General features: G+C 41.9%; 1 protein-coding gene across 1 annotated transcript; it reads left to right on the top strand.

Annotated features, from left to right (window-relative positions):
- Positions 1 to 4,452: 4,452 nt before the first annotated feature.
- Positions 4,453 to 8,032, top strand: apobec2b (apolipoprotein B mRNA editing enzyme, catalytic polypeptide-like 2b; the record flags this gene model as incomplete). Its single annotated transcript, XM_080734240.1, has 3 exons — positions 4,453 to 4,778; positions 7,056 to 7,245; positions 7,691 to 8,032. 3 exons carry the CDS (start codon positions 4,453 to 4,455, stop codon positions 8,030 to 8,032), a joined length of 858 nt encoding a protein of 285 aa, XP_080590366.1.
- Positions 8,033 to 12,828: the final 4,796 nt, after the last annotated feature.

Consider the following 12,828-nt stretch of genomic DNA (forward strand, 5'->3'; position numbering starts at 1 on the left):
TAGAGACTGTAGGTCTGCAGATATAGACCTATCTGTAGGAGTGGCAAATAAAACGATTATCTAAAGATAATATTGCCTCTGGATATCAAAAAATGTTTTTTTAAATATCTGTAATTTCTTTATACAGTTTAATATAAATTTCACATGTAACACAAACAGCTAGTCATTTGGCTGGAATGGCGTTACTTGGTTACATTTCTGAGGGTGTACAGTGAGCAGTAAACACCCACCATAGCCACACATGATTCTTTTGGTTGCTTTAGGATTCCTTTGTATGCAAATGTACTCTTTAATGAAGAAAATAAGTACCCCTCTTCAAAAAGGTTCAAGTGTCATTGTGGACGTGAAACCTCCATGGCCATAGCCCTTAACACAAGGAGGAAGGTATTGTAATCAAAACATGTCTTTCAGCTTTGTTGTAGTGTTTCGGCCATCTCAAGTCCAACAACAAACAGAGCAGAAAGCGATGTAAAAGATTTAGAATTAACAAAAGTACGACAAAACTACAGACATGCAGTTTGAAGCCTTGTAGATCACATGCAGATTGTACATTTAGGGCTGTATGCTACAGTACAGCACATTGCTAGTCTTTTAGGAAGCACCGAAATAACTCTTGCAATTATGATTGACCTCAAGCGAACTTTGCTGGTTGGCAAGTTCTCCATCATAGTCTATGAAAACAACTTGAAGAAATATTAAAGCCTAGATGTCATGTTATGACTGTTAAGCATATTTTAAGCTTCAGCTAACCTTCTAGTCTACTTAATTATTCAGATTAATGTGTAGGATGAACAACGGCCTTAAGATCACACACACACACACACACACACACACACACAGAGAGAGAGAGAGAGTGCACGTCGTGCACAAACAACAAACTGATGTGAAATATTTTATCCTGATAACTTGGCCATATCTCCTAGCCCCAACTACAATCTGCAGACCTAAGGGACAAGCAGCAGATCAATACTAATATATTTACTGTGATATTACAGCCTTAGCAGGGCTTCCAGACAAACACGAGACCTCCCCAACCCCTCCAAAAAACACCCCAACAACAACACAGCTCGTGCCTGTACTGTATACTACCAGCTAATAGCTACTGTAGCGGACAAGAAAAGAATAACGCAATGCTTGTTCTGGTGCACAGCATTCCGATTATATACATGATAACCATAGAGTTTGTGATTAACATGACATAGTCAGCTAAATGATGGAGGGATAAGAGATGTCAGCCAGTGAATGACAGGACATTGCATCACCCCCGTTTCTTCCTTTTCTTTCTGTATGTACGTACGTACGTATGTTTCATCATTAGGATATTATAATAAAAGAATAATACTGAGAAATACGTCTGTATGCAATTCAAGGGTATGGGCCTTTACAGGCCCATAAAATGCAGAATGTTGATTTATCTTGATTTATCTATTTGCACTACTGTACAAATGTAATCAAATGGACTCTTACGGGTCCATTCGGTTACATTTAGTACACTCCTGGAGTTAAACTAACACAGAGGATTATGCAGTGCAGCATTTCTTACAACTGATGGGAAACCGAAAGACCTGCCATTACGTGTCGATCTCATCTTTGACCGTAATGCATTAATTTCTTCCTGTGCCAATCCGTCTTAGCCTACACACCCTCTGAGGAACTACAGGTCAAATCCATTTAAATTTCATTATCGGTGTACTTTCCTTTTTTCACCCTTCCAATATCACATCCAATTCTGTCCCTGAGTCGGGTGGAATTGTATGTGACTTTGCTTCTGCCCTAGTGTGTACGTGTGTGTATTTGTGTGTGAGAGAGAGTTTTCTACACTGTGTTGGGCTCTACTGTGTTATTGTGCAACCACTGTGTAGTGCAGTGGTTCCTAAACCTTTTAGCTAAAGACCCAAAAGAGAAATTAGACGTTTACCCGGGACCCAAACTCGTGAAAACAGCAGATCTACAAGCTCACAACGTGTCGCTTCGCGCCGCCGTTGTGAGCTTGTAGATCGGCTATTTTCAATACTTCTTAATTATTATAATATTTTATTTATGGAATGTATTAGATGTCTTTGTTTATTTGTTTGAAAATGTATACAATTCTCGATTTTATTTTTTATTTAAAAGATATATACGGTATATATTTTTGCGGGAGGGGATTTATTTTTTTAATTATATATTTTATTTTATTTGTAGGAAAAGAACGTTTTTACTCAAGTCGTGACCCATAAAAATTGTTCTGTGAACCACAAATGGGTCTCAACCCAATGTTTGGGAAACGGTGTTCTACTTCTACAGTATGTTGTGCAACCACTGTGCAGTGCATAAGTTTGAAGGAGAAACAATTGTGAGTCTCGCTGTGTGTGTGTGTGTGTGTGTGTGTGTGTGTGTGTGTGTGTGTGTGTGTGTGTGTGTGTGTGTGTGTGTGTGTGTGTGTTCAGGGACTGTGCTACCCTGGGATCGGCTAGTGGGGAGGCATGGTAATTGGAAGTAATTCTATTAGAGCTGAATTTGAGTCAGCAGGCAGCCAGCAGTCACATCCTGCTCTCTACTTCTCTGTCACAGCTCACTAAGCTTACAGAAACCTCAATACTTCAGATATGCACGAGAATAAATGAGAAAACAAAACCTGTAACCGTATTGTCTAGTTGTACAAGCCCTTCGCCAGTGATGATGCACATGCTGTCTCGATGTATTAACGTCTTTGTGATTAATGGAATACATATGTCCGTCAATCCATCAATCAATTTGATAACGACAGGTTGCGAGTGGGATGGAGCAGATCTGATAAGGGTGCAACGGTTCCATCTGTCCGTCACCAATGGCAACGCGCTCACTATCCCTGTGCACCCCCTGGATTGACTCCAATTCGGCCTCCCTGCCCATACAAGGTAAAGAAAAAACACTTCAGAGAGGATTCCATAATCTATTTAGAAGAAAATGTGATTACAGAGCCCTCATAACGGTAGATCATCTTCAGTGATTGCTGTGATCTCGGTTATTATCACCCCGGGACGGATTTCTCCGTACTCTTTTCAGTGTGCTGCTACAGTAGGAGCATCCGTGTGATTCTTGTGTCTCTGCGTCTGCCCGGCATGTCCTCTAAAAAGTGTGTTTTTGCTCTGCCCACGGGTGTGTTGTTGTTTGTGGAGCAGCTTGGAGCGGCGCTCTCCCTCCCCCTGGCAGTGACAGCTCATCCATTTGAGTTAGACGAGCACAGGCAGGCTGTGCTGCGGCCCTGTTGGTAATTGCCTCTGAAATGAATTACTTGACAGAGACTGAGACTGAGGGAGGAGAGGAAATTGTAATTGAACTTCCCTGCCTCCCTCCCTCCCTTCCACGCTCTCCCTTTTGCCTCAAGTTATTACATCTGCAGTGCAGAAACCCATTTTGCACAAATGCACACACACACACACACACACACACACACACACACACACACACACACACACACACACACACACACACAACCAATTCTTCCCCTCCCCCATCCCCTGGCCTCAGCAGAGGACCATATTGATGCAGGGTGATTTCAGAGATTGATTGTTCATGGACACATGCGCACTAGCCAACACCACACTCATATTCATAGCACAGAGACCAACACTGCCTCAGTCTGTGTGTGTGTGTGTGTGTGTACTGTATGTGCTTATGCCAGTGACTGCCCCGCACACACACACACATGCACCTCCCCTTTTTGGGCTGCCCTTTAGTTGGCCTTGATGTATTGTCAAAGCCCAGATGCCAGCAAGACTTTAGAGTTGGCGAGAACAACTGTGGTGTTCCATATCAGAAAGGAGCCCTGGTAACCCCCCCTCCACACAAACACAGACACACACACACACACACACACACACACACACACACACACACACACACACACACACACACACACACACACACAAACACACATATATACACACACACGCACGCACATACGTGGCCAAAGTTGCGTTATTAATAACTCTCCTGCTGTTGCTCTGTTGACAGTCTCAGAGCCTCAGAGATAGAAGGCCTTTTATGTATCTGCAATCCTACTGTTTTGTTTATTTTGTTGGTCATTTGGCACATCACAATAATTATGAATGATATTTTGTATAAGCTATGTATGTGATCATTCTTGTGTCCGCTCGTCATCCCCTCCCCCCCTTCCCATCCACACGCATACATACCCTTTGGCCTTATTCACCCACTGGGTTGACCGCTGGCCTTTTAATAGCAGGGCCATGGAAAAAGGGGGAGTGGGTTCGCTGACTCACCCACTGTCTGGACCAGACACACACACACATTCTGACTCAACACACAATAGCATCTATTTCAGTTAACACACTCACATTATCACCTCACTTACACTCATTGACACCCTCCCTCTCTGTCTGTCTCTCTCTCTCTCTCTCTCTCTCTCTCTCTCTATCTCTTCTTCCTGTCACACACACAGGCAGAGCGATCGTGCGGTCAGAAATCATGGCGGACAAAAACAGCCGGTTAAGCGTGAAGAAGAAAGAGAAGAAAGTGGATATCAAAACGGACGACGAGAAAGAAAAGGCGAAAGGGAAGGAGAAGGTGGTTAAGAAGCCTGACAAAGTTGTAAAGAAACCTGAGTGTGGACCTGAGAAGCCCAAAGAGGAACAGAAGACTGGAAAGAAACCTGAGTGTGGACCCGAGAAGCCCAAAGAGGAACAGAAGACTGGAAAGGAAGGAGAAAAGACTGAAGGAGCAGAAGGGATGGAGACGGAGGAGAATGGGGCGTATCAGCCCATAGAGCTGCCACCTTTTGAGATCATTACAGGGTGGGTAATGGATCAGAACTAGGGATGGGACGATAAGCGATATTATCGTTTATCGTGATAAAAAACACTCACGATAATCGTATCGTGGAGATTTCATTTATCGCGATATCGTCCTCCGTCATGCACTGGGATCAATTCACCTTTTATTTACCGAGCTGCATATCTGGTACCACTTAGACCCTCTATAATTGGTAAAAGGTACTAATATACATACTTGATAGTCTTTTCTTCACTCTATATTGTAGATCTGCAATTCTTTTGGCAAATGTTATGCCCCAGGATAACGGATTTTGATTATCGTGATATTATCGTATATCCGGATTTCCTTTGTCACGATAATCGTGATATGAAATTTTCATATCGTCCCATCCCTAGATCAAACAGAAACCTGTGTGTGTTTGTGTGTGTGTGTGTGTGTGTGTACTGTGTATACATTTTTTTTGTTTATTTCTTTTTTTACATTTTCACAACTACTGTTCAATAATATGTGCGCAATAGTTAATTGGTTGTGTTTGCAGCTGTTTTTCCCTGTCTAGTTAGGTCGTTCCCAATATAATACCATCGATGCGAGTGAAGAGTGATACTAACGGCTTGCACCTGTCGTCCTAAACTAACACGGTAAGAATATAGTATGACTCACAATGAAAACACAACCCCCTGCTCTATCACTGTATCCCCAAGTCATCTGCTCTTTCAATGTCTTTTCTCTGAGTATTAGTGTAGGTCTGTTTGTGGAATGGTGACCAGTGCCAGCAGATATTCTACATTGTACAGGGGTCGGCAACCTTTTTGAAATGAAGTGCCATGTTTTTATTTTCTAGGGTGTCAGTGTGCCATGCCAACATTAATTTTAATGACAAATATTTTTGACAGATTTTGATTGTTGTTTGGACATTGTTATAACGATCATTAGACTTAGCAATAGCAATCTCCCCAACTCCCTCCCCAGTTAGAGTTCTCTCACACTATGTGCCGGTGATCAACCTCCCCTGTGCCAATGTTGGAACCCATGCCTAGTGCCTACCCCTGTTCTACATGAATATGGTCATTGAGATGATACAGTATATAAACTACTACATGGTTTATATGCCTAAAACTATCAATATAATGTGCTTCTGACATGTATACACATGACAATGACACATGACAGTTTATTTCACTACTTTAACACTAGTCCAAGGCATATAATATGTGATTTCTACTTTCTGATCCGCACCCTCACCCCAGCTCAAATGTATTTAATGTACTTGAAGCTTAGCATCCCTGGTCTGGGAGGGAACATTCAATTTAAATGATCTATAAGCTCACAACACACCGTGTTGTGATCTTGTACACCGGCTATTGTCCACGAAGAGATTTGGTGTACCCCGACCAACTAGGTATTACTTTATGTCCTTAGAACCTCAGTCAGGCAAGTAAAAACAGGAAGGATCTCAAAAGAGTGGACCCCCTTCCAGGGCACACAGATGGGCAATATCCCCATGCAAAACAAACAAAAAGGACATTTTTGACAATGATGGTAAGACGTCAGAAACAGTATTAAGTAGCATACTTGATCTGCTACGCATTATCTTGTATCTGTACTTTTTAGCAAGTGACGTGTGTGATGAAATTGAGCTTAAGGAGAGGCACATGTTCTAAAAATCGATTGGAGCTACAGTACATGTATTCTCACATGTTTTCCATGGCCTGGCACATCCACAGATTATGGAGAGTTACTGTATGATGTGGCGTCCGACAAAAGTTTACAGAAGCGTTAATTTACTCCAAGCAAGTGACACACCCCAAAACTGGTATCCAGTTCTGTGCTCAGTTTACTCCCAGTCATCTGAAGCTCTCAAAGATCTTCCTGTCATCATTTTAATAAAGTATCTCACAAGGATTTTTTTTGTTTTGTTGTCAGATACATCAGACAGAGTGATACTCACTCAATCTGCCATATGTGTGTATTGTTAATAATATGCATAGGTACTGGCTGTTCAACATTTGGTGTCTCCTAATATAAGCGATTGGCTGGGATTGATATTGCTTTGAAAGCATTGCGGGGAGATCCTGCATGCTGCTGAGTGCCTTTCATGAGATAAAGCACATCAAAGCCCCATGGGCAAACACGTACAGCACCAGACACAGTGACAGATGGAGCCGTCAAGACAGAAATAACAAAAGCTTATGAAACGCTTGCGTCGGCGTTCCCTGAAAACGATGTAGGCTGCTTCATTATGATAGAGCTATGGACGCTTTTTCACTTTCCTCTCCTGTTTCATCCCCTCTTTCTAGGGAAAAAATGAGCCTGTTCTACTTCAAGTTCCAGTTCAGGAACGTGGAGTATTCGTCAGGGCGCAACAAGACCCTGCTCTGCTTCCGGGTGGACACACCAGGCGGCGCTGGCGATTGCGGCGAATCTCTGAGCGGCTACATGGAAGACGAACACTCCACTGCACATGTCGAGGAGGCCTTCTTTAAGCTGGTAATGCACAGCTCACACACTCCCAAGTAGGGCTGGGATGATAATCGTTATTATTGTTTATCGTGATTTAAAAAAAAAATGCTCACAATAATCGTATTGTGATATTATATATTGTGAAATTGTCCCCCGTCATGCACTGGGATCAGTTCACCTTTGATCCACTCCCTCTAATTGGTAAAAATAATTTCACTCTACCAAATCCCTTTGCCAAAAAATAGCCAATCTACAAGCATTTTAAGAGTATTATGCATATTTTGATTATCGCGATAATCTCCTAAATCGCGATTATTTTGGTCACAATAATATCGTATCGTCCCATCCCTACTCCCAACTTAAGTATCAAATCACACCCAAACACAACAAGTGAACTCTCCGCAGAGAACAACACCCTCACACGACTTTCTACGTGTGATTCAAATAACTAGCCTCTTTCCCGACCTTCCAGATTCTCCCAAACCCCTCCCAGGAGTATGAGGTGACATGGTACGTGTCGTCCAGCCCGTGTGCAGCTTGCGCCGCCAAACTGGCCGCCATCCTTCAGCAGCGCAAGAAGCTCCGTCTCTGCATCTTCTGCTCCCGCCTTTTTGACTGGGAGGAGCCAGAGATCATAGACGGGCTGAGGGCCCTGGTCCGCGCCGGCTGCAAGCTGAGGATGATGACGCCGTTTGACTTCCTGCACGTGTGGAATAGATACGTGGAGAACGAGGATCAGGAGTTCACCCCATGGGAGGACTGCAAGGACAACTATGAATACTATCTGGAGAAACTGAGTGACATCCTCAAGTAGCTGTGAGTTCGTATCCTCATTAGCCCCGCGCTGGGTGATATACCGATATTATTGTGAGAGACTAGATATATATATCTGGGAGTTATTCAATTGTGATATAGCTTAGATGGTTTCTTTATGGACATGTTTATTTAAACCCTACATACTTCTTTGACTGAGTTCCCCTGGGGTCAGCAGCTCCCCTCATCTCTTTGCCGAAAATAGACGTTCCTACAAGCGCACAATGTGTCGCGAGCTTGTAGATGTGCTACTGAATGTTCACCTATTTTTGCCTTATGTCTGCCTTTTATGACATGCCCAGAGTCGGGACGCTAGGGTTCATGTGGTTGAAAGCAGTACTGACAGTGACCTCCGGCTCCGGGTTGATACAATGGCTTTATAAATATATTTTGCATCCCTGCTACGAGTATATGGCACATTTCTAAAATCAGTGTTTCCCCTATATGCATTCAGCAGCAGCACCCCACCACTGCTAAAATAGATGCTAGTGCTCAATGTTCATGTATCTATTTTTTAAAGATGTCTTGTGTTTTCATCATCTCATTTTGCGCTACCAGTACGGACGCTTCTATCCAGTTACACCCTTGTAAGAATAGCACAGAGCAGAAAGGAGAGGAGATGAGGCCGGAGGAGATGGCTCCATCCAGACCCATTAAAAGTTACAACATTCTTTCTACTCGTCGTGACACGACGTAATCACTCATGCATTCTTCTTGTTCTTGTTATCTCTGAGTACACATACACAAATTCCAAATCGACAGTTAGTTGGTTTTGGCAATACATGTTTAAATATGATGTTATTATTCTCTGTATCAAGGGAAGTCTAGTCCAGTGGTTCTCAGCCTTTTCAGGCCGCGACCCTGAAAATAATCATATTTCAACTGGGGAACCCCCACCCTGCACAAGCACATGGAATTGTAGTAGTTGGCATTGCATTGCGAGGCGTTGTGTGAGCATGTAGATATGCTATTTCCACAATTTCTGCCTCTAATATTTGACAATTTGACCAATGTTTGACCAGAGGTACTAAAAAGGTCCTTAAATTGTCACTTGAATGTGCATATACCCTCTATCTATACACTTAATCTTTATGTTGGTGTGTTTACTGTTGAGAGAGAAAACAATGTTGCACATTAAGTTAATCATCTAGGGACCCACCAAAATAATTTGGGGGCCCCCCTGAGGGTCCCGACCCACAGGTTGTGAACCAATGGTCTAGTCTACATCCCATATTACCGTATATCCACATTACCAGCAGTCTAAAATATCAATATTGAGGTGTTTCGTCAAAAATGTTGTGACTTGATTTTCATCGCCGAGCCATGTATTACTTTAGATCTGCATGCATTGTGGAAGTCAGTCTAAAGCTATTTATCGAAATCGAAACGTTTGTCTTGTATTCTGTTCTGCTTCTGTCTTATCTATATGTGCTGTTAAAGGAAAGGGTCACCACAGTGAACTAAAAAAAGAAAAGAAAATCAAATAGCATGTCACACATTTCAAGTCTGAAATAACACTCAGAAATAAGTATTATTTTGTATTTTTATATTTTAATTAGAGAGAAACGCAATGTGCGCCTTGAGACTACGGTAGTCACTGATCTATAGTATTGTACATACAATGGCTTATGGATACTTATATCACACAGCATCAGTATGATCTCACATAGTACACCTTTGGGCTACTTGTTCAAGCAAATAAAACAACATATTGTTGAAGAGGAGTTTGGTCAAAGAGTTGAAGCATAATAAGCATAAAGAAAACTCATAGCATACTTGTATAGTTATGGTAGTTTCACTGCTTATAAAACAGGCGATGTATCATATTTCTTTCAATTATCATCTGCCTCCTCCTCCACAGTGCACTGCATTAAAATATATGCATAATACCAGTAAGACTCCCTAATCGGGAGATAAGCGACCGTTGGTCGCTTATCTCCATAAATAGAGCAAAAATGTGTTTTTCCAAAATCTTCCTGATCCATGTTGTTGACATGAGTGTAGACATACTGTGTAGTGATTTTCGTGATTTTAGGGCAAAATCTGAATCGGCCTCATGGTGGCGCTAGAGGGCCATGTGAGAAATGAGGGGTGGGGTCTCCTCGCCGCCAAGGCGGACGAATAGGTACCGGCCCCGGCTCTCCCGGTCGCTCCTAGCCCGAGTTACGGCATTTTATGTGAGCTGCAGTGGCAGGGGGTCCTCCACTGGGGGCGCCACCACTTTTGCATCCGTTCTGGAGCACCAGGAGTGGGTGGTCCCCGGGAATGCCCCGTGAGCAGCCCCGTTGGGGTGGTCATTTGGTCATTTTTGCACATTTGGTAATTTTTTACACCTGGGGGTCCCCCAGGGACCTGGGGGTCCCCGAAACTCCGGGGGTCCTTGGAGGTTGTAGTTTGGCAGGCAAGGAGTGTGTGTGCAAAATCTGGCATGGATCGGGGCAACGGTTGCAGAGATATGAGCAGGGCAAAAGTGTGACGTGTGACGTGTGACAGAGGGAGTGACGGAGGGAGTGACGGAGGGACAGCCGGTGGAGGTTTGGATAGTGTGCAAGTAACTGCGACCTACGGTCGCAAAAACACAAAAATCTACAACTTATGAAAAAATGCACATGATAAATAAATGACAAACCTGAACTCTAAGTGTCCGGGCATAAGAATTGCGTATACAGTTTTTTGTTTTACATCTTTTTCAAAATATGATACACCATGATATGTAACCAAGTGACATGTAACCTAGCTTAAGAAATAATATACAAAATAAGAGAAACTTTTCTATTTGTTTGAAACATCAGTAAAGATCATAGTAAAACTGTAAAAAAGAAAAAAGATAATAAAAACAATTAATCATGGACAAAAATACATGCTTCTCTGTTTGGTTGCTGACTCATAACAATATCTATCCAATAATAATAATAATAATATATTTGTTATTTAAATGTCTGAAATAGCTGTACATTACTGCTGTGCATTACCAGCTTGTGTTACTGATTGTTGGAATCTAGTGTGTAGGACAGGTGTTCCAAAATATCGAATCTGTCTTGTTCTTGTCCGACCTGAGATGCTTTTATCTCATTTGAAGAGAAATTTATATTTTCCCAATCAATATTACATCAAGTTAAATCTTGCCATCTCTCAATTCTTCTGGTTTGTTATCACTTTCCAAGATGTTATTTAGTAGTAGTTCTGAAAATGTGATGCTTGACACTCACACACATTGTTGTTGACCAAAGACTGTGTCAGAGGGTGAAGGTCTGTAATGGATTTCTGTATAATACTATTGCAAATATGGCTACTGACTTGTAAATAACATTGTGACTGTTCAGGTTTGAAGGACACCTAATTAACATTACGAAAGCGATCCAAATGCATTGTATCCTCACTACTTGAATGATGACATCATCCGTCCAAGTCCCTTTTCCGTATCAGCACTCTCAGATGGCACAGCTAGAGGGAGAAAGGGAGATGTGGATCACTGATATCCCTCTCCCGATATAAAAACACAGAAATGTGCAAGTCATCGTAGAGAGAAAACGTAATATGGTTGTAATACCTTGGTCCTCTGGGGAAGATATGGGGAGTGTTGTCGATTCACTGGAAATGACTTCAGCGTCATTTGTTTCTGCAGGTCGATTTGTTTTAAAAATAGCACATAATCACAATCCAAATATTAGAAAAGACATATGAAATGCTAAAGCAAAGTGGAAAAAGTTTCACATGCACCTATTTCACAAATAGCTCTATATCTATCTCTATGATGAAAGTTTAACTAGCACTATATATCTGCATACGGAAACGCCCAAACAACAAACCCCTGGTGGAGTCTGTAAACAGTACATACCGGTACCACCACCTGTCTTCAGCCCAGCCATGGTGAGAAAAAGGTTCTTCTCTGTGAGAGTGAAAAAAGTAAACCGTCACATCATTGTCGCCACAGAGAGCCAATTGTATTAATCACATCTGAAATTAACTAAGAGATCTTTGAGTTACCAATTTTCCACCATATCTATCATCAGACATCTTAAAGGATATGTATTTATACCGTTATTATTTGAAGGAGTCTGTGAAACCTCCAAGACACAGTCATAGTCGTCCAATGGTAAAGGGACATCTGTAGCATAGAGAGGAGACAATATAGGTCTGTAAACACGGGAGCATCATTTCTTTTGTGTGATTAATTCACAGTAATTAATTTAAACTAAAAGTAATGTATACCTTCATTTGAAGCAGTCAGTGCAACCTCACTGACACGGTCATGGTCGTCCAATGGGCAAGGGACATCTGTAGCACAGAGGACAAGTTTTAAAACAGAATCCAAACATTAGAAAAGACTTATGAAATGCTAAAGCAAAGTGGAAAAAGTTTCACATGCACCAATTTCACAAATATCTCACTTATAGCACCATATATCTGCATATGGAAATGCCCAAACCACAAACCCCTGGTGGAGTCTGTAAGCATACAGTACATACCACCACGTGTCTTCAGCTCAGCCATGGTGAGAAGAAGGCTGGGCTCTTTTGGCTTCTTCTCTGTGAGAGTGAAAAAAGCAAACTCATTGTTGCCACAGAGAGCAAAGCTCATGATCGATTACAATATAGGTGTTCTTTTGTTGATGTTAAATGAAGATGTAATGATATGACTATTTTTTCTTTTGATTATATACTTTTATTTTTACCCATGGTCCATTGCATCAGCAGTCAGAGCCAAGTGGATTAAACATATTGATGGTTTAGAATAACAATGATCCTAGTAGGAAAAATACCTTTTACACAAATGGTTATGTTTCTGTATTCATGG

The sequence above is a fragment of the Nannobrachium achirus genome, assembly GCF_963921795.1.
Source record: "Nannobrachium achirus genome assembly, chromosome: 9".
NCBI lineage: Eukaryota > Metazoa > Chordata > Actinopteri > Myctophiformes > Myctophidae > Nannobrachium > Nannobrachium achirus.